The following is a 26,193-nucleotide window of genomic DNA, read 5'->3' as shown; positions in this document are numbered from 1 at the left end:
AGAGCTTGAGGTAGTCACCTCATACAAGTACTTGGGAGTATGGCTAGACGGTGCACTGTCCTTTTCTCAGCACATCAAAGCTGCAGGCTAAAGTTAAATCTAGACTTGGTTTCCTCTATTGTAATCGCTCCTCTTTCACCCCAGCTGCTAGCGACTGGAACGAGGAACGAGCTGCAACAATCAAACTGGACAGTTTTATCTCAATCTCTTCATTCAGACTCAATCATGGACACTCGTACTGACAGTTGTGGCTGCTTTGTATAATGTAATGTTGTCTCTACCTTCTTGCCCTCTGTGCTGTTGTCTGTGTCCAATGTTTTTAACCTGTGTTGCTACCATGTCATGCTGTGTTGTCTTAGACCCCTCTTTATGTAGTGTTCTCTCTTTTCGTGATGTGTGTGTTTTGTTCTATATTTTTAATCCCCCGTCCCCGCAGGAGACCTTTTGGTAGGCAGTCATTGTAAATAAGAATATGTTCATAACTGACTTGCCTGGTTAAATGTAAAATGTATGGTGGAAAATGGATTGGAACCATTTCCCAGTTTGACCGCTAGGTTTTATGGGTATTATGACTCATACTGTGGTACTCTGTGTAGAATTTATTGGAGGCTCGATCTAATTCTCAAGTCTTAAATATGCCGCATAACTACTTCTCGTCTTTGCCTGCCCTTGAACGGTCTAAGTATTTAGAAAAGTTTATTGTTGGCTTGCCTGTATACTTTCAACTTGCCGGAGACCTGTTGTGAAGACAATCCTGCCAAAGTAGCCTATGACGATATCTACACCTACTTCGTGTAATCTCCAGGTTTACACAGGCAATACATATAGCTAGTTAGATACAAACAAGTGTTAGCTAGCGATTTACTGTGAATGAAGTGCTTCGAACACACAAATGTATCGAGTAACAGATTTCCATTATCTTTGCAGGGTATAGCCTGAAACCATGAGTTTCGTCTAACCTGGACCTTGGGAAGTTGATGAAACGTAATTTAGCGGTCTTTTCTTTGACTATTATTCAAACAAAACGGTACACAACAGCTTTTCAGCATCTTAGCTATAAAAGAGTTATCTATGGTTCGCTAGCTGAAGAAAGTCCATTGGAACCGGTAATTTGGCTGATGGTGACATACATTCCATGTGGCAGTCTCTGTTCATGATAACATTTTTACCTTTAGGATACACAGTGTTTTTAGATATGATGTAGTTTGATTAAGATAACATGGAAGTTTGTTAAACAACCAACCAAGCATATTCAAAATGTTTTATAGAATGATACAAAAAAGAATACAGCCATTGTCGGGTTATGAGTAGGCAAAATAAAGTTGGCAATTTAACATGTGAGTCCAGGGAATACCCTACTCGGGAGCATGGTCACGTTTAGCCACACCTCACCATGTGTATCTATGGCATCAAACCATGTGTTTGATACCATTCCACTCCAGCCATTACCAGGAGCCCGTCCTCCCCAATTAAGGTGCCACCAACCTTCTCTCAGCCTCATGGCAAAATGTGTAGAATAGCCTGAGATTAGCTATAAAACGGCAAAAGATCATCTTTGCCCCATGGCAATATGTGTACAATTGTAACAAGTTAGCTGTTTTGAGGAAGGGTTAAGTGCCTTGATCGACCTATTTTTCACCTAGTCAACTCGGGGATTCAAACCAGCGACATTTCAGTTACTGGACCAATGCTCTTAACCACTAGGATACACGCTGCCCTTCTACACGCTTACTGTATGGAAATAAGTGGTGTAATTTTGAGAAGTGGTGCTACCAAAAACAGATGCTCTGGATCTGAGGTGTTTTGCTTCTTGCAGGACCTTTTGGACAGAGGGAAGTTTTTCTCCGATGTTAAGGTCTATCTCTATGTTAAATAGGCTTCCACAAGAACAAGGTGGGAAATCACCCCCTGTTATGTTGTTTCATGAAGAGGGCATGTCCAATGATGTGTAGGAACCGAGGATGACTGACAGGGGTCGCTGTATTGAAGTCACCACACAGCCATCTTGGTAGGTTTTGGAAGATATAGAAATGCATTTATTCATGTCTATATTCGCTTTTGACACATTTATTATATTACAGACACCTTAATGCACACTTTTAAATTATATTAAACATACAAATAATAAATGAAAAAATATATAAAAACATTTTCCTTAAAGTATTTTTTTAGAGAGTGCTAATGTTACTGTCCCCACCACAACAAAAAAATACTTAAATACATGGAATTAATTCCTATGGAGGACTGCTCCTACTGGGGAGTGCCAATATGGCTGACCAGTGGCTTCAAAGCCTCTCGATGGCCAATACTTAGCGCAAGCAATCCAGGGTTTATATACATAATTCGGCACATCCCGTACGTCCAGTTCCCAAGCCCTTAGCCCCATCATGGGATTAGTCTATTGTGCTTGAGGCTATTTCACAGCAGCCTTTTGAGCCGCTGGAACTATGGAGATGAAATATCTCTCCTTTAAGACAACTTTACTACAAAAGGAGTGAATGAGCTGCATGTACTGTCAGTCATCATTCGTGCCTGCAGTTTGACCATGGCTTTTCCAAGTTCACCTTGTTGCCCATGTAACAGGTTTGCTTCCTTCCCTCACATTGAGAACAGTCACCCTCAAAGCAGCGTAACTTATCGCACAAAAGCCATGGCCATTGCAGAGCCACAACTACTTCAAGATCTCAGAGCGAGTGACATCACCGATTGAAACGCTATTAGCGCACACCCCGGTTACACTCACCCCCATTTTGACACAGCAACCAGTGAACTGGGTCAGCAGCATCAATGTAACAGATTTGCTTCTGTCCCTCTCCCCTACCTGGGCTCAAACCAGGGACCCTCTGCACACATCAACAACAGTCACCCTCGAAGCATCGTTACCTATCGCTCCACAAAGGACGCGGCCCTTGCAGTGCAAGGGAAACAACTACTTCAAGGTCTCAGAGCGAGTGACATCACCGATTTAAATGCTATTAGCGCGCACCCTGCTAGCTATCCATTTCACACCGGTTACACCCAATTAGCCCATGAGTCGGTCATCTTCACATGAGGAAGCCATGCGAACTTCAAACCCAGTGTCTGCCCGCAGCCTAAGGGGTGAATATCCTCTTGGTCTAACGGTCTAAGACGTTGGTTGCTCTGGGTTCATGCCCCGTGTCATACAATGCTGCCCAACGTGGGGTGGTCTCTCATGAGTGAAGAGGTCAAAGGGGGGTGAATGTAGTGGTTATGGTCACGTGATGAGGTAGCCCTGCCTGTGAACTTCAAAACAAGTGTCTACCCAAGGGGGGAATTTCCTCTTGGTCTAAAGGTCCAAGACATTGGTTGCTGTGGAAGCTCTGAGTCCCGTATGTCACGCCCAATCCCGCCTTTATGCCTGAGGTTAGCGCAATTACAATTGTCTGGCTTTCAATTACAAAAGCTTGTGGCTTTCCACCCGCCACCTTTCTTTTCGATTGAAGAGGAGCGGCTACACCGTTTTGTCCAGTATGTGTGTTGCGCATATACTTGGATAGGAAGAGTTTTGCACAAGAGTGACCAACTCTTTGTGTCCTTGGTGCCTCCCTGCAAGGGGAGCCCCCTCTCTTGTTAACTGTTGTCTCATTGGATTGTGGAAGCAATTGTATTGGCCTATAATAACGAGGGGTTACAGCCTCCGGAGGTCCTAAGGGCTCACTCCACCAGAGGTATGGCTACCTCCTGGGCTCTGTTCAAGGGACTCTCCTTGCAGGTGATTTGCAGTGCAGCTTGTTGGGCATTCCTCATACTTTTATGAGGTTCTTCCGACTAAATGCCACTGCTCCGTTACAGTGTCAGGGCCTCTGTGGGTTGACATTGAGACTGCCTGGCTTCAGAGAGCATGTGGGATACGGGAGTTGGTCATATCCCGCTAGTGATATGTCGAAACAAATAATTGAAAGATAATTTAAGTTTACTTGTGTAACCCCTCTTCCCTGAGATTATGAGTGAGACATCTCACCACGTTCCCCTATTCACAAGAGTGTGAGGAAGTTTGGCACGCTCCAAAATTATCGGAGGGCAGGCGGGTGGCTCTTTATTATGAGGGGAGGGGCTCACTCATTCGCCACCCAACCTGTCTGTCTCTGAGAGACGTGTATGATTGGTTCTTCGAGCTACTTAGAAGATTCTGGTGAATTCCACTAGTATAGTGAAATGTCTCACCCATAATATCAGAAAACCGGGGTTACGCAAGTAACCTGAAGTTTCTCGGCAACAGAGGTATCCTGATATATTGCATGTGAAAAGATGTCATTTATTACAATGGTCATAAACTGCACAGCACAAACCGAGAAGAAATCAAAGAAAAGTGGCATCATTGTGAGGGCAGGATGAAGACCTACCTGTTGGGGGTAGAGATTTCCAACATTTTCCCAGAGAAGTTTTTGGAAAAAGGGGGTCCCTGCTTTTTGGCTGACCCATATATTGTTTCAAGCTTAGTAAAGGACGAACTGGTAACTGTTACATCTGTCAATGTTTTGAGAAGAGGAATTGTTTTGATTTTTTTTGTGTATCTTCCACCCCAGAAGCAGCAGGCGCTATGCATCAAGCTTCTCAGGGGTTGGCCTGTGTTGGTCTTTGCTCTCCAGAGCAGGGTGCCGCTGAAAGAAGTGATCAGTGATGAGAAAGACTATTCCTGGTGTTTGACTCCTGCCGTTTGGTAAGATGCAAACCCGGTGGAAATGGTTAGACGGAGGATACCCTGTTTGTCTTGGAGTTTCTACCTGATAAGATCAGGCTAGGGTACATTAACTATTCGTTGAGGGCAATTGTTCCGAACCTGCTACAGTGCTTCAGGTGCCAAGGATTCAGACAGTAGCAATATGTAGAAGGTATATCTCCCAATGTGGAAAATGTGCAGGAGGGCATAGTCAGAGGGAGTGTGAAGTGGGGGTTGAGAAACCACTGTGTATAGTTGAGATTGCCAAATTTGAGTCGGGAAGACGATTTGAGGGATTAGTGTTCCGACTGAGTTTGGTAAGTTTGGATTTCTTGTCTTTATAGCCATCGTGATCAACTGCACTGCACTGATGGAGCGGTTATCACAGAAAATAGATGTGGTAGTTGCAGCAGTTGAGAAATATTTGGGTTTGAGAGATTTCAGTGCAGAAGATCTACAGGGAGTTTTGAGAAAAGGGGTTCCTGCCAGGCCAATGGCCTGGTGTAGGATTGTTTAGGGCCAAAGTGGTGGGATGGGGTGCCAAGGGAAGCCAGGCTTCCTCCAAAAAATGACTAAGAAAAAAAGAGAAAAACATAAAGAATGTATATTTCGTCTCTCTCACTTTCATGTCAAAAAGAGTATGACATTGTTGCCGCCCATAGCATTGAATGCAAGGGAAGGAAGCCAGCGAGCATTTGGCCTCCCTTGATAAAAAAAAAGTATAAAATAATAGCCAATCAGTGTTGAGCTAAATTGAGTGAGCGCAACTGTGAATAGTCCTGGTGCACCCCACCATTTTTTTCAAGGGAAGTCGGTTTGGATTTGGCAGAAACAACTTGAACTGTTGCATCTAGTTGTGTTGTTGTCCAGTGGCTAGCTAGCTAAAATCGACCCTTTCCTAAATTAGCCATGGATGGAGACGGGGATTTGGACTTGTGGTTTTACTTAATTCTTTATAATGGCCAATAATTATAACAGTGATTCTAATCCAAACATAAATTCATATATTGTGCCCCTGGCCTGAGAGGATGGAAGTTCAGTATGTAGCTAGATGTAGGCTAACGTTGGCCATAAAAAGGAAGTTAGGCTAGGCAGAACATTTTAGCCAGATAGCCTAGGACAAAAAATAAAATTGTTTACTGTATGACAGAGTCATAGACTGTTTCGTCAGTATGAAAGAGAGGAGGATGGCATTGGTGTCTCTCTACAAGTAGGGTGAGTCAACATGTTTTTTCTACTTGCACGAACTCACACACATACACAGAAATCAGAACCCTGGACAGCCACATCATATTTAGCTTACGTTGATTGGACTAAATCGTTTTTGGTATCTATTAGTTGTCACTGTATTAGACTAAGCATATGTGATTTTGAAATGTTGAAGTTGAAATGGTGCTAGGGTAGGGTTTCCTGTTTTCTTTACAACTTGCGGTAACTCTCCAAGTGATTCTTAATAAATAGTTGTTTAGTAGTCCGAAAAAGTCAGAAACATTAACTAGCTTGACAATGCTGTTTGTTACATGCAATATGCTTTGTGGACTTAATCGGACAGAGGTTGCTCTCCGGTTTTGTGATGAAACAAAGGTGTGGTTGAATTTATTTGCCACTGTCTTCTTATTGTCTCTGCCTTAGGCCTATATATTACAGTCCCAAGGCATATTAACTAACAGGCTAGAGCAAACAATTTTAAATTATCACAACTCAAAGGTTGTAATATGGCTTTTTTTCTGGCTTGGCTTCCCCAGTGATTTTACCCTCGCACCCCTACTGTGTATAGTTGCAGGGTTAGAAAGTTGTGCAATTTAAAATGTCCACATGCCCCTTTTGTTTGTGACCAAAAATGTGCAATCCGCATTCTGACCTGCGAAAGGCAGCAATATGCAACACGCGTCTAGTCTGCCGAAAATTCACACGAAGAAGGGGGTTTGTAGTTCTTCCTGTACAGTACTTTCTTAGCAGCTAGCTACCTGGTTTTAGCAAGACAGTGGAATGAACGTCATGCTTCATATGAAAATGTTCAAGGACATTTTAAGTGTGTTTTGCACAATTTGTCTTGTCACCAAGTTTACCACTGCAGCCCAAGACGGCTCTAATGGGAAAAAGGACCAAGAGTGTTACAACTACGCTGGAGGACACGTCTACCCCGGAGAGGCTTTCCGTGTGCCCGTCTCTGATCATTCCTTGCACCTCAGCAAGGCAAAAAGTGGGTATTGTCCCCCTGCACGGTACTGTATTTGTACTTGGCAATCATATTGACTTAAATGATTTTAATAACGGGATGATGTCTTACCCAACAATACAATGGTAACTACAAAGCTAGCTAACTAGTTTGCCTGCAGCCAATTAGATAGCTAACTTAGTAGTGTTGATTAATGTTAGCTAGACACCGTTCCAGTTATACTGCACATTTTCACAACTGAAGTTTGAATCAAATCGGTATTCGCGTTATTGTAATCTGACAGATTTGACTTGTCGACCCAAATTCATAAATTGTAGCTAGTAGTACATTTGGACACGTCATGCCAAAAAACTTGGCTCCAACTGTAGCCTGCAGTTTTCTCGACCCTACGATTACGCTTGTTTACACTAAGCTGCACTGGGGTCAGAACGCCGTCATGATTAGATTAAAGGCCCTGCTACACTATAGCCATTGGTGTGGCATTGCCATCAGTCGTTGAAGAAATGCTTCCTTTGAAATCAATGAAAGTTGCTTCTGCCAATGTTGAGTTTGTGTTGTGTCATGTCCAATGGCAGCGCCCAAACTCAAGAATCAAGTTCCAATTCTTGATTGCTGACACAAGTTCATTCTATCTTGTGAATTTAAATTATGAGAAGTACATTTGATTTTGTTTGCATATGGCTTTGGCTATACAGCACTGGTTATTTTACTAAGATCAGGGTGTCTGCTAGGTCTTTAAAGTCTTACATTCATTTATCTGATTTCAAGGCCTTAAGTATTAAAATGTCTTTAAATTTCAAAGTCTTAAAAAATGTGACAGAGATGACTACAGTGTTTCCGTTATATTGTGCCGCTGCTTAATTGTTTCCACCACCACAAAAAAAAAAAAAGATTGAACATCAAATAATGCTTCAGGTGCACTTTTAAGATGTTAGAGAGCTATCCACATACACATGTGTGCCTCTCAAGTGAGTGTGAGAGTCGGCCGTTGCCAGAGGAGAAAGCAAGGAAGCCTATACAATTTGATAGACAGCAATACTAACTAGAGCTGGGACGATACACTGACATTGCCCTCCTCTGACTGAATAATTTTGCTTATGTCGATAAGTTCAGTGATTAGGCTACACGACGTTGCTGCTGGTTTCTTTTTGGTTCTAAAACCATTATTTGGTCAACACTAATATGCATTAACCTGCTTCCTGCAATGAAAACATCTGCCCTGTCCCTGTTTTGCTGGCTCTAATTACTCCTAGTCCCCCCCTTTGCACACGGAGTGAAGCGCAACCATACTGACAGTTGAGTAACATTTCAGAATTTAATTGCGCGTCTCAGCTTTATGAGTATAACAATTTATTTCTGAACTTTCAATATAGAGGAAATAAAATCACTTTACAAACGCATTATGTAGTTGAGATGATGCGTCAACGGAGCAGAATGCGCCATTTGCAGTGGTAACCTACGGTGTATTCAGAAAGTATTCATGCTCCGCTCTGTCAAGTTTTTGTTTATTGCTAGATCAAGTCTTGCCATAGATTTTCAAGCAGATTTAAGTCAAAACAAACTCAGCCACTCGAACATTCTGTCTTCTTGGTAAGCAACTCCAGTGTAGATTTGGCCTTGTGTTTTAGGTTATTGCCCTGCCGAAAGGTGAATTAATCTCCCAGTGGTGGAATGCAGACTGAACCAAGTTTTCCTCTAGGATTTTGCCTGTGCGTAGGTTTTTTTATCCTGAAACTCCACAGTCCATGACAAGTACAAACATACCCATAACATGATGCAGCCACCACTATGCTTGAAAATATGAAGATTGGTACTCAGTAATGTGTGGTATTGGATCTTCCCCAAATATACAACTTTGTATTCAGGACAAAAAGTTAATTGCTTTGACACATTTTCTTGCAGTATTACTTTAGTGCCTTGTTGCAAACAGCATGCATGTTTTGGAATATTTTGTACAGACTTCCTTCTTTTCACTCTGTCAATTCGGTTAGTATTGTGGAGTAACTACAATGTTGTTGATCCATCCTTAGGAGAAAACTATCACAGCCATTAAACTCTGTAACTGTTCTAAAATCACCATTGGCCTCATGGTGAAATCCCTGAGCAGTTTCCTTCTTCTCCGGCAACTGATTTAGGAAGGATGCCTGTGTCTTTGTAGTGACTGGGTGTATTGATACACCATCCAAAGTGTAATGAATAACTTCACCATGCTCAAAGGAATATTCAATGTCTGCTTTATTTTATCTACCAATAGGTAGATTTGGAGTTAATTACCTGTATATGTGGGATACAGAGATGAGAGAGTCATTCAAAAATCATTTGAAAGACTATTGCACACAGTGTGTCCATGCAACTTATTATGTGACTGGTTAAGCATATTTTTACTCCTGAAGTTATTTAGGCTTTCCATTACTTCTTTCATGTCTTACTTGTAAGTCTAGAGCCCTACTCAACCGCTTAGCTACCTTGCTTTGAAGTATAGCCATTTGATACCTTTTTGGTTTTAGGTTAATGTTCAAATGGTACAGCATAATAGGTCAAGGAGAGCTGCAGGGGGTTACACTTTTTTTGTTCGAGCCCCAATCTTAACACACCAGATTTGACAAATCAACTACTTAACAGGACCTTGTTAAGCTGAGTCCGGTGTGTTTGAGCAGTGCTGGATCAAAAGCCTGCACACCCATTGGCCTAGCAGTCCAGATGGCGAGTTGACCATGTGTTTCATACAATAACAGTGCTGTATATTTGACTTTATTAAGTAATTTTTTCACAGTGGTATCGCTATGGTGTTGATTATCATTATACTAAGCTGGTATTGATATCGAAGCTAAAATTCTGAAAACGTAGTTTGTGATCTGGCGCTGCAGTGTCTTAATCTAACCATGATTGTGTTCCGACCCCAGTGCAGCTCAGTATAAACAAGCGTAATGGTAGGGTCAGAATATGCTGGCTACTCCAACTACTGTCTCAAGGACCCAGACAGGAGGGCCCTAGCAATAACAGCTGCTGCACCATACAATCCCAATGGATGCATCTCAGTCAGTGTTATGTTAAGTGGCTTCCTCTCATCAAGTCTGCACTTTCTTTATCTGCATTGATTTAAAAAGGCAGGTGAAATTAAATTCTAGGCTGTGACCTTCCCTATCACTTTCACATTTGTTGCGTTTTCCAATCAGCAGAGGAGAGAAGAAAAGAGGCCACTTCCAGGATGCACCCCATGAGGTAGCCAGGTGTGCCCTATCCCAAGATGTAGCGTCCGTAGGTGTAACAGTATTTCTTCCGTCCCTCTCTTTTGACGGAACCTATGTTCGAACCAGACCCTCTGAACACATCAACAACAGTCACCCACGAAGCATCGTTACCTACAAAAGCCGCACCCCTTTTCACATTGGTTACATGGGCAAGCCTACTCCATTAACATCCAAGGACCAAAAAATGTTCTGAGGTACTCTGGCAGCCAAAACCGCCAAATACGATACGGTTATAGAAACATAAATATCCCTCTACTTTCACATCACATTAAAATCATTTTACTAATGCAAAATATACACTCACTGTTTTAACATTTGCAGCCGACAATACTTTTCATTTACAACACTTTTCTGGTGTTTGGGGACGCTAATGTTAGATAGCTAGGCTAATTAGAACAAGTGATCGCCTCTCTTCCGTAAACAGTCCGTAACATGGAAATATGGCCGTGTGGGGGTTGTAGTCATTTTACATTTTTTTGTTTTATGAAAAATCTTTCTCGATTAGCCGATATGGAAGTAAACTTCCAAAGGCTTCCAAAACCGTATTGCATGCAAGGATTATTGACGTAGAGGGAGCCCTCTTTGGTGAACGAAAGCTGTGTGTGCCCCAAGCCTGCCCTGAGCCATAGGCCTACCTGCACGCTGCTCACCAACTATGAACAAATACTATTCATTGTTGACCAAGCACACTAAATAATGGTGTGTTCTTATGAGCAACATTTGGGATACACAGCAGGAAGTCTGCTCTGATTGGGTTTTCCCTAAAATGTGATCAGCAAATAACTTGCTTGCTCGTGCTTTGAACTGTTATGAAATGTGTTTTTGTTATTTCTTCTTTTTGCAGTTTCAAAGCCTGCACCTTACTTTGAGGGATCAGCTGTCATCGATGGTAAGTTTAAGGAGCTCAAACTGTCGGACTACAAAGGGAAATACCTAGTCTTCTTCTTCTACCCCCTGGACTTGTGAGTACTCTCTCTTACTGACCTTCATCCTAAAACAATCCATCTTTTATAGTGTTCTTTGCTACTGTCAAAAAATGTGTTTGTTTATTTGACTTTGTTATACGCATTTCGGACATTTATTATTATTTTTAAAGGGCAATGTTTTATATGACCCCCCTTTCAAACAGTCTAATTTTTACCACTATGCACATTTTACAGGCTACATCCCGTTGCGCAGCCGGCGGATGTCTATTTTAATAAATCCATTGATTATATACCATCACAAAGAAATGTATTATTATTATTATAAGTTTCGGCAGATCTTAAGAGACATTAAGATACTAAGAAAATGTATTTCAATAGAATAGCATATTTTGAGTTTTATGTTACTTGTCTGTGCAGCCTAGGCTATAGGCTATGGCTGCACCATGCAAATGAAATGAATAGTTCATTAAACAAACAAGACACAATTACATTCCCCTGCCCAGATCAGTCAACACAACATTTTATAGTAAAAATAAAATATAAATAATATTTTTTCCCAAACAACTTGAGTGTTGCGGGAACATGTGGACCCGCTGTTAATCAATTTTAAAAAGTGATCTTCTGAAACCGAGCCCATGCCCTCATCGCTTTTAAGTGCTTTAGAAACCCTAGAATTTGCTCTTTCCGATCGTGTATTAAAATCAAAAGTCTGACCTAGATGAACGTGATTTCAAAAAATTATTTTAATGGCATTTTTGCTCAAAGATTGCAGATCCACATGTAATATTTTTTCCTACCCTCTCCATATTATGCACATTGATAGCTTGCTAGCAAATGTACTCAAACTGATTTTTTTTTATTATTAATTATATTAGCACTAGGCAATTATCTAAATAATTGGAGCTAAACATGCAAGGAGAAATGACTGGTGAAATTAATCAAGCCACAGAAATGTAAATGATTTATTAGAATCCCCATTAGCTGTTGCTCACACAGCAGCTACTCTTCCTTGGGTCCACACACATGACAGACTGAACATTAATGTACAAGAACAGCTTAAGGACCTAACTACATGCAATTAAAGCATTGTCCCAATGCCTGGAAAAAATGTTACTGTTGGGTTTTCAGAGCTGTTGGCAAACTGGGTTTGTTATTGGCTTCCCCTTTCAGATATAAAGAAAAGGCAGTATAACGACGGTATGGTAAAGATTGCAGGATTTTGTCTGGGTATTAAAGTGATTTTAGTAATGTACCAGGATGAATAAATATAAAATAGCAATCCAAATCATCGGATTTTAATTGGGAGATTCAGGGAAAGAGAGCGATTATTAGTAGTGTATTGTAAAATCTAAACTGTAGTAACTGTTATACAGATTTTTGCTGTATTTTAGAACCAGTGACATAATGAAAATCCAGTATGCTTTGGTAAAGTAATAATGTTGTTGGCTATGTGTTATTCTGATGACACTAACTCTGTGTACCTGCAGCACGTTTGTCTGCCCGACTGAGATTATTGCGTTCAGTGATCGTGTGCACGAGTTCCGTGCCATCAATGCTGAGGTTGTTGCCTGCTCTGTCGACTCACAATTCACACATCTGGCATGGTAAGATTACAAGCATCACACCCCTCTTCAGAGGTGCTTGGACTTTAATTACAGAGTTGTTTTTTTTCTCCCTCCGGCTTTGTTGTTAACAGGATCAACACACCCAGGAAGCAGGGGGGACTCGGACCAATGAAAATCCCTCTGCTGTCTGACCTCACACACCAGATTTCCAAAGACTATGGAGTCTTCCTGGAGGACGCAGGACACACACTCAGGTACAGTATACACTTGCTCACGGGGGTAGAAGCCACTTCAAAAGAAGATTACTAGTACTCCTACCATTTTTTTTTTTAATGGTACAACAAAACACCTGTTAACTCTTAAATTCATGAGGTTTAAAGTAATGCGGTTTGAAACTGAACCCGAACTTCTCATTGTTTTAATTGTCTCCCTCAGGGGCCTGTTCATCATCGATGACAAGGGCGTCCTGAGGCAGATCACCATGAATGACCTCCCTGTGGGGCGCTCTGTAGACGAGACCCTGCGGCTTGTCCAAGCCTTTCAGTATACTGACAAACATGGCGAAGGTACGGTTCACACCTCAGCCTCCAAATTCAGTCTCACCACATAACATTCTCAGATAATACAGCTAAACATGTAATTATCTGTGGTTGCTATGGATGGTCTTTTTACATTATTATTTTTTTTTACAGTTTGTGTGAATTTAAAAAAAAAAAAATGTTTTTGCAGTGTGCCCAGCAGGATGGAAGCCAGGCAGTGACACAGTAAGTTTCATACTGTGTGTGGTTAAAGGGGCAATCAGCAGCTGCTACATCAATTTGTACCCATTTGATTCTTGAAGAATAACTTCTAAATGCCTCATGAGCTTAGTTCAACTGTCATACCCTATCAGAACCTGAAAATAGGAGCTTGTTTTATTCCAATGTTTGTAAACCAACACTATATAGCCTCAACATGGTTAAAACTATAACCATGGATGGTCAATCCTTGCATCCCCATAGCTCTGTCGATGAGTTTGAGTAGTTACATGGGGACGCTAACGTTAGATAACGGCTAGTTACTCCAGCCGCGTCCCTCCATCTTTTTACCGAAACAGGGTCGGGGAATACGCTTTATTATTGTTTCAACTGCTGACTGCCGCTTTAAGTGAGTGCATGCATGAGATTATATTTATAATCTCCACCCGGCACAGCCAGAAGAGGACTGGCCACCCCTCAGAGCCTGGTTCCTCTCTAGGTTTCTTCCTAGGTTCCTGCCTTTCGAAGGAGTTTTTCCTAGCCACCGTGCTTCTGCATTGCTTGCTGTTTGGGGTTTTAGGCTGGGTTTCTGTATAAACACTTTATGACATCTGCTGACGTAAAAAGGGCTTTAAAAATACATTTGATTTGATAGGATTTTCTTAGACAATTGCTTGTGCACTAATTCAATGTATTACTCTTCCAGATAATCCCAGACCCAGCGGGCAAACTCAAGTACTTTGACAAGCTGAACTGACCCTCCCCTCTAATAAACACTTTGGTTTAAGCTCAGAATAAAAACAGTTTTGATAATCTGGTGTCTGTTTTGTTTTTAGCATTGTTTAGCCATATTTGGCTAATCTAATTCAATCTCATCTAGCGATCTGAGTAAACTAGTGACCTTTTGAGATGAGAAACAGGACAGGAACTACGACAACCGTATAATGTCTCTTAGAAATGTCTGACATTCTGACACACCAGAACAGAGATGTCTATAAACTTGTTGCTTGAGAGTTTACGCACATAGGGGAAACATTAGGAACACATAACATAAAAGGTGCCGGCATGACAAAGTACAGTGCCTTCAGAAAGTGTTCACACCCCTTGATCTTTTCCACATAGTTGTTATAGCCCAAATTTAAAATGAATTCAATTGAGATTTTGTTTTTGTCACTTGCCTACACACAATACCCCATAACGTCGAAGTGGAATGTTTTTGTAAATTTGCCTAACAAGTCCCATAAATTGCATAGACTTACTGTGTAATAAGTGTTTAACATGACTTAATGACTACCTCTTCCCTGTACCCCGAACATACAATTATCTGTAAGGTCCCGCAGTGAATTTCAAACACAGATTCAACCACAAAGGCCAGGGAGGTTTTCCAATACCTCAACAAGGGCAACTATTGGAAGATGGGGAACAATAAAAGCAGACATTGAATATCCCTTTGAGCATGGTGAAGTTATTAATTACACTTTGGATGGTGTATCAATCCACCCAGTCACTACAAAGATACAGGCGTCCTTCCTAACTCTGTTGCTGGAGAGGAAGAACACCACTCAGGTATTCACCATGAGGCCAATGGTGACTTTAAAACTGTTACAGAGTTGAATGGCTGTGATAGAAAACTGACGCTAGATCAACAACATTGGAGTTACAATAACAACCTAATTGACAGAGTGGAAAGAAGGAAGCCTGTACAGAACACAAAATATTCCAAAACAAGCATGCTGTTTGCAACAAGGTAATACTGCAAAAATGTGGCAAAGCAATTCACTTTTAGTCCTGAATGAAAAGTGTTATGTTTAAGGCAAATCCAATACAACACATTACTGAGTACCATTGTCCATATTGTCAAGCATATTGGTGTCTGCATCATGTTATGGGTATGCTTGTAATTGTTAAGAACTGGGGAGTTTTCAGGATAAAAAAAAAGAAATGAATGGAGCACAGTCAAAATCCTATAGGAAAACCTGGTTCAGTCTGCTTTCCACCAGACACTGGGGGATGAATTCACCTTTCAACAGGACAATAACCTAAAACACAAGGCCAACTCTACACTGAAGTTGCTTACCAAGAAGACAGTGAATGGCCAAATTACAGTTTTGACTTAAATCTACTTGAAAATCTATGGCAAGATCTGAAAATCATTCTAGCAATGATCAATAACCAATTTGACAGAGCTTGAAGCATTTTTTAAAGAATAATGGGAAAATGTTGCACAATCCAGGTGTGGAAAGCTCTTAGAGACTTACCCAGAAAGACTGTAGTCGCTGCCAAAGGTGCTTCAACAAACTATTGACTCGGGTGTGAATACTTCTGTACACTGAACAAAAATATCAATGCAACATGTAAAGTGCTAGTCCCATATTTCATGAGTTTAAATAAAATATTTCTCTCAAATGCATTTGTGCACAAATTTGTTTACGTCCCTGTTAGTGAGCATTTTATCCTTTGTCAAGATAATCCATCCACCTGACAAGTGTGGAATATCAAGAAGCTGATTAAACAGCATGATCATTACACAGGTGCACTTTGTGCTGGGGACAATAAAAGGCCACTAAAATGTGCAGTTTTGTCACACAACATAATGCCACAGATTGAGAGGGAGCGTGCAATTGGCATAATGACTGCAGGAATGTCCACCAGAGCTGTTGCTAGAGAATTGAATGTTAATTTCTCTATCAAAAGCCGCCTCCGTCATTTTAGATAATTTGGCAGTCCACGGTGGAGAGTTTGGAATCTGATTGATTGATTGCTTGTGTGGACAGGTGTCTTTTATACAGGTAACAAACAGATTAGGAGCTCTTCCTTTAAGAGTGTGCTCCTAATCTCAGCTCGTTGCCTGTATAAAAGACACCTGGGAGCCAGAAATCTTTCTGATTGAGAGGGGGTCAAATACTTATTTCCCTCATTAAAATGCAAATCAATTTATAACATTTTTGACATGCGTTTTTCTGGATTTTTGTGTTATTCTGTCTCTCACTGTTCAAATAAACCTACCATTAAAATTATAGACGGATCATTTCTTTGTCAGTAGGCAAACGTACAAAATCAGCAGGGGATCAAATACTTTTTTCCCTCACTGTATCTTTGAAATTGTTGCATGTTGCGTTTGTTTTTGTTCAGAATAAATTAGATATTTCTTTATTTAATTTTCAATACATTTGCTAAAATGTTTTCACTTTGTCATGATGGGGAATTTCTTTCTAGATAGGTGAGAAACAAATGTTACTTATCCATTTTTAATTCAGGCTGTAACAACAATATGTGGAATGAGTCAAGGGTATGAATACTTTCTGAAAGCTATGTAGGGAATATTCAATTCAATTCAAATGTATTTATATAGCCCTTCGTACATCAGCTGATATCTCAAAGTGCTGTACAGAAACCCAGCCTAAAACCCCAAACAGCAAGCAATGCAGGTGGCTAGGAAAAACTCCTTAGAAAGGCCAAAACCTAGGAAGAAAACTAGAGAGGAACCAGGCTATGTGGGGTGGCCAGTCCTCTTCTGGCTGAGCCGGGTGGAGATTATAACAGAACATGGCCAAGATGTTCAAATGTTCATAAATGACCAGCATGGTCCAATAATAATAAGGCAGAACAGTTGAAACTGGAGCAGCAGCACGGCCAGGTGGACTGGGGACAGCAAGGAGTCATCATGTCAGGTAGTCCTGAGGCAAGGTCCTAGGGCTCAGGTCCTCCGAGAGAGAGAAAGAAAGAGAGAAAGAGACAATTAGAGAGAGCACACTTAAATTCACACAGGACACCGAATAGGACAGGAGAAGTACTCCAGATATAACAAACTGACCCTAGCCCCCCGACAAATAAACTACTGCAGCATAAATACTGGAGGCTGAGACAGGAGGGGTCAGTAGACACTGTGGCCCCATCCGAGGACACCCCAGGACAGGGCCAAACAAGAAGGATATAACCCCACCCACTTTGCCAAAGCACAGCCCCCACACCACTAGAGGGATATCTTCAACCACCAACTTACCATCCTGAGACAAGGCCGAGTATAGCCCACAAAGATCTCCGCCATGGCACAACCCAAGGGGGGCGCCAACCCAGACAGGAAGATCACATCAGTGACTCAACCCACTCAAGTGACGCACCCCTCCTAGGGACGGTATGAAAGAGCCCCAGTAAGCCAGTGACTCAGCCCCTGTAATAGGGTTAGAGGCAGAGAATCCCAGTGGAAAGAGGGGAACCGGCCAGGCAGAGACAGCAAGGGCGATTCATTGTTCCAGAGCCTTTCCGTTCACCTTCCCACTCCTGGGCCAGACTACACTCAATCATATGAACCACTGAAGAGATGAGTCTTCAGTAAAGACTTAAAGGTTGAGACCGAGTTTGCGTCTCTTACATGGGTAGGCAGACCATTCCATAAAAATTGAGCTCTGTAGGAGAAAGCCCTGCCTCCAGCTGTTTGCTTAGAAATTCTAGGGACAATTAGGAGGCCTACGTCTTGTGACCGTAGCGTACATGTAGGTATGTACGGCAGGACCAAATCAGAGAGATAGGTAGGAGCAAGCCCATGTAATGCTTTGTAGGTTAGCAGTAAAACCTTGAAATCAGCCCTTGCCTTGACAGGAAGCCAGTGTAGGGAGACTAGCACTGGAGTAATTTATCAAATTTTTTGGTTCTTGTCAGGATTCTAGCAGCCGTATTTAGCACTAACTGAAGTTTATTTAGTGCTTTATCCGGGTAGCTGGAAAGTAGAGCATTGCAGTAGTCTAACCTAGAAGTGACAAAAGCATGGATTAATTTTTCTGCATCATTTTTGGATAGAAAGTTTCTGATTTTTGCAATGTTACGTAGATGGAAAAAAGCTGTCCTTGAAATGGTCTTGATATGTTCTTCAAAGGAGAGATCAGGGTCCAGAGTAACGCCGATGTCCTTCACAGTTTTATTTGAGACGATTGTACAACCATTAAGATTAATTGTCAGATTCAACAGAAGATCTCTTTGTTTCTTGGGACCTAGAACAAGCATCTCTGTTTTGTCCGAGTTTAAAAGTACAAAAATATGGGTTTAACACTAAACTGAGGAGACTGCCAACACATAACTAGAGCAAGGAGCAATAGCATTTGGCATTATCATTAGCAAACTGAGGTCATGGATATACAAAGTGATATAATATTTAGAACATTCTCTATACAGCAAAATAACTGTTTGTACTTATTTCATAACACACCCACAGTGGTAGGGGGAAGGCTAGGGCCACACGTGGAATCACCAAGCGTGAATTGAACTGGTAGGTAGGAAGGAGCATGCAGCTTACATGGGGAAACTGGTGGGAGAAAGTCAGCGGAGAGGTGATTAAGGGAGTGGGAACAGGTGTGGAGGGAAGGGGCGTGGCCTAGGTCCTAGGGTAATTTAAAACATTTGGAGTTCTTTGGGGGTGCCATGACCCTTCACAACATGCACACTTTAAATAATTTGTGCAACTTTTCCATGTAAATGTAGCAACAGTGCATCTTGGCACACACAATACAACCTTCCCAAGGTTGTACAATACACAATACAACCTTCCCAAAACATGTAAGTCTGCATGGTCACATGTATTCTGTTGATGTTTCATTATAGCACTAACCGAAAGAGAAACCAAACAGAAAGAGAGTTCAGTGGCAGTTCGTGGGGTCACAGGTTCATGGATCATCCCTGTTTAAGTGGAGTTAGTGTCTGCCTCCCTGAAGATTGGATAGTACATCTGGGTGTAAGGGATTTCCTCCTCTTCTTCCGAAGAGGAGAGGCGAGAAGGATCGGAGGACTAAAATGCGGCGTGGTAAGTGTCCATGGTTCTTTTAATAAGAAATACTACACATGAACTGATGACTGCCTTGCTTGGTTCACCAACTACTTTGCAGACAAAGTTCAGTGTGTCAAATCGGAGGGCATGCTGTCCGGTCCTCTGGCAGTCTCTATGGGGGTGCCACAGGGTTCAATTCTCGGGCCGACTCTTTTCTCTGTATATATCAATGATGTTGCTCTTGCTGCGGGCGATTCCCTGATCCACCTCTACGCAGACGACACCATTCTGTATACTTCCGGCCCGCCCTTGGACACTGTGCTATCTAACCTCCAAACGAGCTTCAATGCCATACAATACTCCTTCCGTGGCCTCCAACTGCTCTTAAACGCTAGTAAAACCAAATGCATGCTTTTCAACCGTTCGCTGCCTGCACCCGCACGCCCGACTAGCATCACCACCCTGGATGGTTCTGACCTAGAATATGTGGACATCTATAAGTACCTAGGTGTCTGGCTAGACTGTAAACTCTCCTTCCAGTCTCATATCAAACATCTCCAATCTAAAATCAAATCTAGAGTCGGCTTTCTATTCCGCAACAAAGCCTCCTTCACTCACGTCGCCAAACTTACCCTTGTAAAACTGACAATCCTACAGATCCTCGACTTCGGCGATGTCATCTACAAAAGCTTCCAGCACCTTATACCACCCACCACTGCGACCTGTATGCTCTAGTCGGCTGGCCCTCGCTACATATTCGTCGCCAGACTCACTGGCTCCAGATCATCTACAAGTCCATGCTAGGTAAAGCTCCGCCTTATCTCAGTTCACTGGTCACGATGGCAACACCCACCCGTAGCACGCGCTCCAGCAGGTGTATCTCACTGATCATCCCTAAAGCCAACACCTCATTTGGTCGCCTTTCATTCCAGTTCTCTGCTGCCTGTGACTGGAACGAATTGCAAAAATCGCTGAAGTTGGAGACTTTTATCTCCCTCACCAATTTCAAACATCTGCTATCTGAGCAGCTAACCGATAGCTGCAGCTGTACATAGTCTATCGGTAAATAGCCCACCCAATTTTACCTACCTCATCCCCATACTGTTTTTATTTATTTACTTTTATGCTCTTTTGCACACCAATATCTCTACCTGTACATGACCATCTGATCATTTATCACTCCAGTGTTAATCTGCAAAATTGTAATTATTTGCCTACCTCCTCATGTCTTTTGCACACAACGTATATAGACTCTTTTTTTTCTACTGTGTTATTGACTTGTTAATTGTTTACTCCATGTGTAACTCTGTGTTGTCTGTTTACACTGCTGTGCTTTATCTTGGCCAGGTCGCAGTTGCAAATGAGAACTTGTTCTCAACTAGCCTACCTGGTTAAATAAAGGTGAAATAAATAAAAAAATAAAATAAAAATAAAAACACGACTGAAATACAAAAACCATAAATGTGGAACGGACGAAGCCCAAAACAGTACCGTGTGGTGAAAAACACAGACACAGAAACAAACACCCACAAACAAACAGTGGAGCCCAGGCTACCTAAGTATGATTCTCAATCAGAGACAACTAATGACACCTGCCTCTGATTGAGAACCATACTAGGCCGAAACATAGACATCCCCAAATCATAGAAAAAAGTCAAAAGATAAACACTGTCTCTTTTATCAAGTTTAAATCACATAAGGGCTTTTATAACTGATACTTCCAATAAATCCTGGGATTTAAAATAACTCATAGACCGGCAGTAGAATACTGCTGTCAAGGGCCAATGGGTTTGGACAAGACTGCAGGATTAATCGACAATAATAGGGGATGTTCTTCATGAATATGCATATTGGAGATGTTTTTGTTGACATGAAGGAAAAGAAAAGATGAAAGGGCCCACAACGCCAGTAATTTACATCTAAGTAGCCTAAAGCCTATGTATTTACAATGTAGTTACATAGGCAGCAGGTACTGTGTAATTACATTGTAGGTATAGTTATGGTACTTACAACTGTGATGTATTTGTGGTTTGTGCAATTCGGTGCAATTTACATTGCCATTTCATACATAGGATTTTGTAACAAACACATTATTGTGGCTAAACCTCTCACCCTGTTTTAGATCACCTGGTTGTATCGTTAGTTTATTTGCTTTACATTTAAATTGTGCTAGCCAAAAACAGGTGTAGGCTAGTAGTTATTGCGACGTAATGTGCACACTGTAATTGCTCTGTACTCTCATATGTTATATAAAGTGCATTCGGAAAGTATTCAGACCCTTTGACTTTTTCCACATTTTGTGACGTTACAGCTGTATTCTAAAATTGATTAAATTGTTTTTCCCCTCATAAATCTACATACAATACCCCATAATGACAAAGCAAAAGTTTTTAATTTTTTAAAATTTTAGCAACAACAACAAAAATTAAAACAGAAATATGACATTTAACATAAGTATTCAGACCGTTTACTCAGTACTTTGTTGAATCATCTTTAGCAGTGATTACAGCATTGAGTCTTCTCCGATATGACACTACAAATCAAATTTCAAATCAAATTTATTTATATAGCCCTTCGTACATCAGCTGATATCTCAAGGTGCTGTACAGAAACCCAGCCTAAAACCCCAAACAGCAAGCAATGCAGGTGTAGAAGCACGAGCTTGGCACACCTGTATTGGGGGAGTTTCGACCATTCTCTGCAGATCCTCTCAAGCTCTGTCAGGTTGGATGGGGAGCGTCGCTGCACAGCTATTTTCAGGTCTCTCCAGAGATGTTCAAGTCCGGGCTCTGGCTGGGCCTCTCAAGGACATTCAGAGGCTTGTCCCAAAGCCACTCCTGCATTATCTTGGCTGTGTGCTTTGGGTCGTTGTCTTGTTGGAAGGTGAACCTTTGCCCCAGTCTGAGGTCTTGAGCACCCTGGAGCAGGTTTTCATCAAGGATCTCTCTGTACTTTCCTCCCTTCATCTTTCCCTCGATTCTGATTAGTCTCCCAGTGTCTGCCGCTGAAAAATATCCCCACAGCATGATGCTCCCACCACCATGCTTCACCGTAAGGATGGTGCCAGGTTTCCTCCAGATGTGAAGCTTGGTACTCAGGCCAAAGACTTCAATCTTGGTTTCATCAGAACAGAGAATATTGTTTCTCATGGTCTGAGAGTCTTTAGGTAGCTTTTGGCAAACTCCAGGCAGACTGTCATATGCCTTTTACTGAGGAGTGGCTTCCATCTGGCCACTCTACCATAAAGACCTGATTGGTAGAGTGCTGCAGAGATGGAGCTCTGTCAGAGTGACCACTGGGTTCTTGGTCACCTCCCTGCACCTGAGCTCAATTTTGAGTCTCATAGCAAAGGGTCTGAATACTTATGTAAATAACAGAAACAGTGTACTCCAAACAGAAAACGTTAAGCAATAAAACAAGTTTATATTGCACAAATAAAAAATGGGGGGTGCTTATATTTGTCCTTTCTCAGTGCATGTCAAGTGGGTTAGCTGTGAGGTGTTTGGTTCCTAGTGAATACACAATGCCAAGTTATCCTATATGTTGGCTCAGAAACACCGTGTTTAATAGGCTCAATCAAAATAGTTACTTACAGATATTATTTCAAAACCAATATTCTAAAATCAAATGAGTATTTTTATAGTGTCAAATATATCAATTATAAATCTACGATTGTTCTATATATAATATCTGTGTAAAGTTCTCCATATAGTGGTTGGGGAAATGAATTATGCTTTATAAATGAAGGACCATGACAATAAAAGAAAAACTGCCGATGAAAAGCAGAGTTTCACTGGAACTTTTTGTCAATATTATAATAAGAATTCCTTATAACTAAGTAAAAACCCTCTGCATTTGCAAACCAACATGAATTTAAGGCTTTGTCAATATTATAATTGCAAACCAACATGAATTTAAGGCCACCAAAAGTAGAGAAGACCGACATGATGAGGAATACAATTCCACATAGAAGTTGGTCTTATTAGGAATTGTTGATCCAATTGATCTTAAAAGTATTATTTAAGGTATTAAAGTCCTGAAAATTCAGCCCACCATACTCATGTGTTCAGTACAAGTTTTCCTAATGTAATGGTTACGGTTTCTCCACAGAAAGTTGAAAAACATCAGGTCTTACTCCTTGCTTATTTAACTGTCAAAAAATAAAATGAGCGCCATATGTTAGCCTAGAGATACCCTCAGCCTTGGTTATTAGAACTCTTCTTTTAAAAGATAAGTCCCTCTGTAACCATTGATTTAGCTTCTTTGTTTTTTTTTTAAATAAGAGGGTTAAAATTTAGTAACCCTCTAGACTTCTGATCCTTAGTAATGGTTATGCCTAAATAAGTAAGTTCTTCTTTCACCGGAACACCATAATATGAAGGTGTCGCACAATCTTTGACAGCCATGAGTTCACATTGATTAATGTTAAGATATAGACCCGATGCTTTGGAAAAGGACTGTAATATCACATTGATCTATATGTGCATTTGGTTCGCGTCTTTCAGAAAGTGTAGTATCGTCAGCCAGCTGGCTTATAATTAGCACGGCTCATGAGTCATGGGAAGTAGAGACCTGATGACGTCAACAGTTATTTGTTAAGCTATTTTCCCGTTTAGTCTTCCGGGATGTGATTGTGACGAGTTTACAGAATGCGTTTAAAAGAGGGTGAAGCGCTCAGTAAAGTCATTAGCTGCCAGCGACCAAAGCGAATGTAATTCCGCTCGTACTGGAATCCTAAACGTATTGCAGGGGGGTCAACTCCTAAGAAGCGGATGAAGAAACAGGTTTTGCTTATTTTCACATTCAGAGGACTTGTTAGAAAAGGGAAAAAGAGTAAAAAAAGAAAATGTCAAATTTCATATTACGGAAAGCCGAGCCCAAGGACGTGTCAGACATATTGCGACTCATAAAGGTAAACGGATGCGTGTATTCAACGATGTATGTATGTATGTATGTATGTATGTATGTATGTATGTATGTATGTATGTATGTATGTATGTATGTATGTATGTATGTGTTTAAATATCCGTAGCTTAAGTTATAATCACAGACATATTTTTCAGTATTATGACATTTGACTAACAACAATACTTAAAAAAAAAAAATCCCTATTATTTCAGGAACTTGCGAAATTTGAAAAAATGGAAGAGCAGGTCATCTTGACGGAGAAAGGTAACGTTAAGTCTACTGTGTGTGATGGCTGATTATTGTAAACATATCAAATGTTTCCCCAACAAATCAGAAGTCCCTGACTTTACAATTTACTTTCAGAACTACTAGAGGACGGCTTTGGGGATCATCCCTTCTACCATTGCGTCGTTGCAGAAGTTCCTGAGGATAAGCAGAGCTCAGACGGTAAATCATGTTGTAATCCTGTTTCACAGAATGTCAGTTCGTAAGGAAACAGTGCAAAGGTTTGACAATCAAGATTCCAAACATTTATGGCTAGTAAAAAAAAAGAACGGAAGCGCTGCTAAGGTACACAAGAGTACGTGTTGGTAGACACAACACAATGTCTGGGTAGTGTTGGTGGGCATTAACTCAAAGTGAATCGTGATCTGGGGTTTGGAATTTGATGTTCTCAATTCTCGGAGAAACTCTTTTTAAATTCTCAGTGATATCATAACTAGGGCTCAAGTTTTTCCCTGACAATAAAAATCCCCTTCATCATAACACAAAAATATCATACTCAATAAGCCAAGTGGGATTTTGTCAGATCCTAGTAGTTTTACACAAACACTTACCTGTCGGTGTGGATTTTGATGTGGATGTTTTCACTGTTTTTTAGGATACACGGTCATTGGGTTTGCCATGTACTACTTCACCTATGACCCCTGGATTGGGAAGCTTCTCTACTTAGAGGACTTCTATGTGATGAAGGAGTTCAGGGGTAAGTCTATGATGGTGTATTACATTAAAGAAATAGGGTTGGTTATATTTGTCCTGTTTCACACATGTGTGGTGTGTAATGGAACAATTTTTTTGCATATCCCACACCCCCTGAGACGCCCTTGGAAAGGGAACGTCACAGCCAGGGATCAGCCATTGTTGACACCCTCAGAAAGGGACCGTCACAGCCAAGGATCAGCCATTATTTACAGCGACCTTGGCGGAATTAGGGCAGGGTTTCCCAAACTCGGTCCTCGGGACCCCAAGGGGTGCACATTTTGGTTTTTGCCCTAGCTGAATCAGCTGTGTAGTTAGGTCAAAATCAAAAACGTGCACCCCTTGGGGTCCCTAGGACCGAGTTTGGGAAACACTGGGTTAAGATTAAGTGCCTTGCTCAAGGGCAGATCGTTTTGGTTTTTCACCTAGTTGGCTTGGGGATTCAAACTAGCAACCTTTCGGTTACTGGCCCAACGCTGGCAACTGATTCAGGGTCCTTGGATCCAGGGCTTAACTGACAATCTTTGATTCTGTTTTCTCAGGTTATGGTATTGGGTCAGATATCCTGAAGGTTCTGAGTGAGGTAAGTCTATAGGACTTTTTTGCAATCAATTTACTGAACGCATAGATCAGTCCAGCCTATGGAAAACTCCCATCCTATAGCCAAGGTTATATGATGACCCTGTCTAACTTTGTTTTAATGTACTCCCTTCCTCAGACGGCAGTTAAGACTCGCTGCAGTAGCATGCACTTCATCGTAGCAGAGTGGAACAAGTCGTCCATAGAGTTCTACAAGCGGCGTGGAGCCTCAGACCTGTCCGATGAGGAGGGCTGGCGACTTTATGCGATTGATAAGGATGACCTGCTGAAGATTTCTGCAAAGAAACGATAAATTCAGCAAATGACCACTATCGGCAATGCCTTCCCTTTCGTTTGTTGATGTCAATGTTCTTTAAAAGAAATATGTATTTCAATAAATAAATACAAAAACAGTTTGTTCAACTTCTTCCTGCAAGACCTGTTATACATCTGGGTGGTTTTGAAACTCGAAGTCAGTACGTTTCATTTACTCATGTCTTATAATGGTTGATTGACCTTCCATAAACAAAGGAGAACTATCCTAGTCATGTGACCTTGTACTGGAACATAGATTTCAACATGACTCAGCATGTATAGATCGTTTGTAACTGGCTCGACGATACTGTCTGGC

At 41.3% G+C, this 26,193-nt stretch overlaps 2 protein-coding genes across 2 annotated transcripts; both read left to right on the top strand.

The window, feature by feature from the left end:
• The first annotated feature begins 6,538 nt into the window (after positions 1-6,538).
• prdx4 (peroxiredoxin 4) lies at positions 6,539-14,152 on the top strand. The gene is made up of 7 exons (XM_024394668.2): positions 6,539-6,884; positions 10,956-11,073; positions 12,525-12,641; positions 12,734-12,856; positions 13,038-13,168; positions 13,332-13,366; positions 14,046-14,152. The coding sequence occupies exons 1-7, from the start codon at positions 6,671-6,673 to the stop codon at positions 14,094-14,096; spliced, it is 789 nt and encodes a 262-aa protein (XP_024250436.1). The 5' UTR covers positions 6,539-6,670; the 3' UTR covers positions 14,097-14,152.
• Positions 14,153-23,750: 9,598 nt separating this feature from the next.
• On the top strand, positions 23,751-25,975 carry sat1a.2 (spermidine/spermine N1-acetyltransferase 1a, duplicate 2). The gene is made up of 6 exons (XM_024394672.1): positions 23,751-24,009; positions 24,218-24,269; positions 24,369-24,452; positions 24,886-24,987; positions 25,526-25,566; positions 25,702-25,975. Exons 1-6 carry the CDS (start codon positions 23,944-23,946, stop codon positions 25,873-25,875), a joined length of 519 nt encoding a protein of 172 aa, XP_024250440.1. The 5' UTR covers positions 23,751-23,943; the 3' UTR covers positions 25,876-25,975.
• Positions 25,976-26,193: the final 218 nt, after the last annotated feature.

Source organism: Oncorhynchus tshawytscha, linkage group LG30, assembly GCF_018296145.1.
Source record: "Oncorhynchus tshawytscha isolate Ot180627B linkage group LG30, Otsh_v2.0, whole genome shotgun sequence".
Taxonomy (NCBI): Eukaryota; Metazoa; Chordata; class Actinopteri; order Salmoniformes; family Salmonidae; genus Oncorhynchus; species Oncorhynchus tshawytscha.
This window is presented reverse-complemented; position numbering and strand designations above follow the sequence as displayed.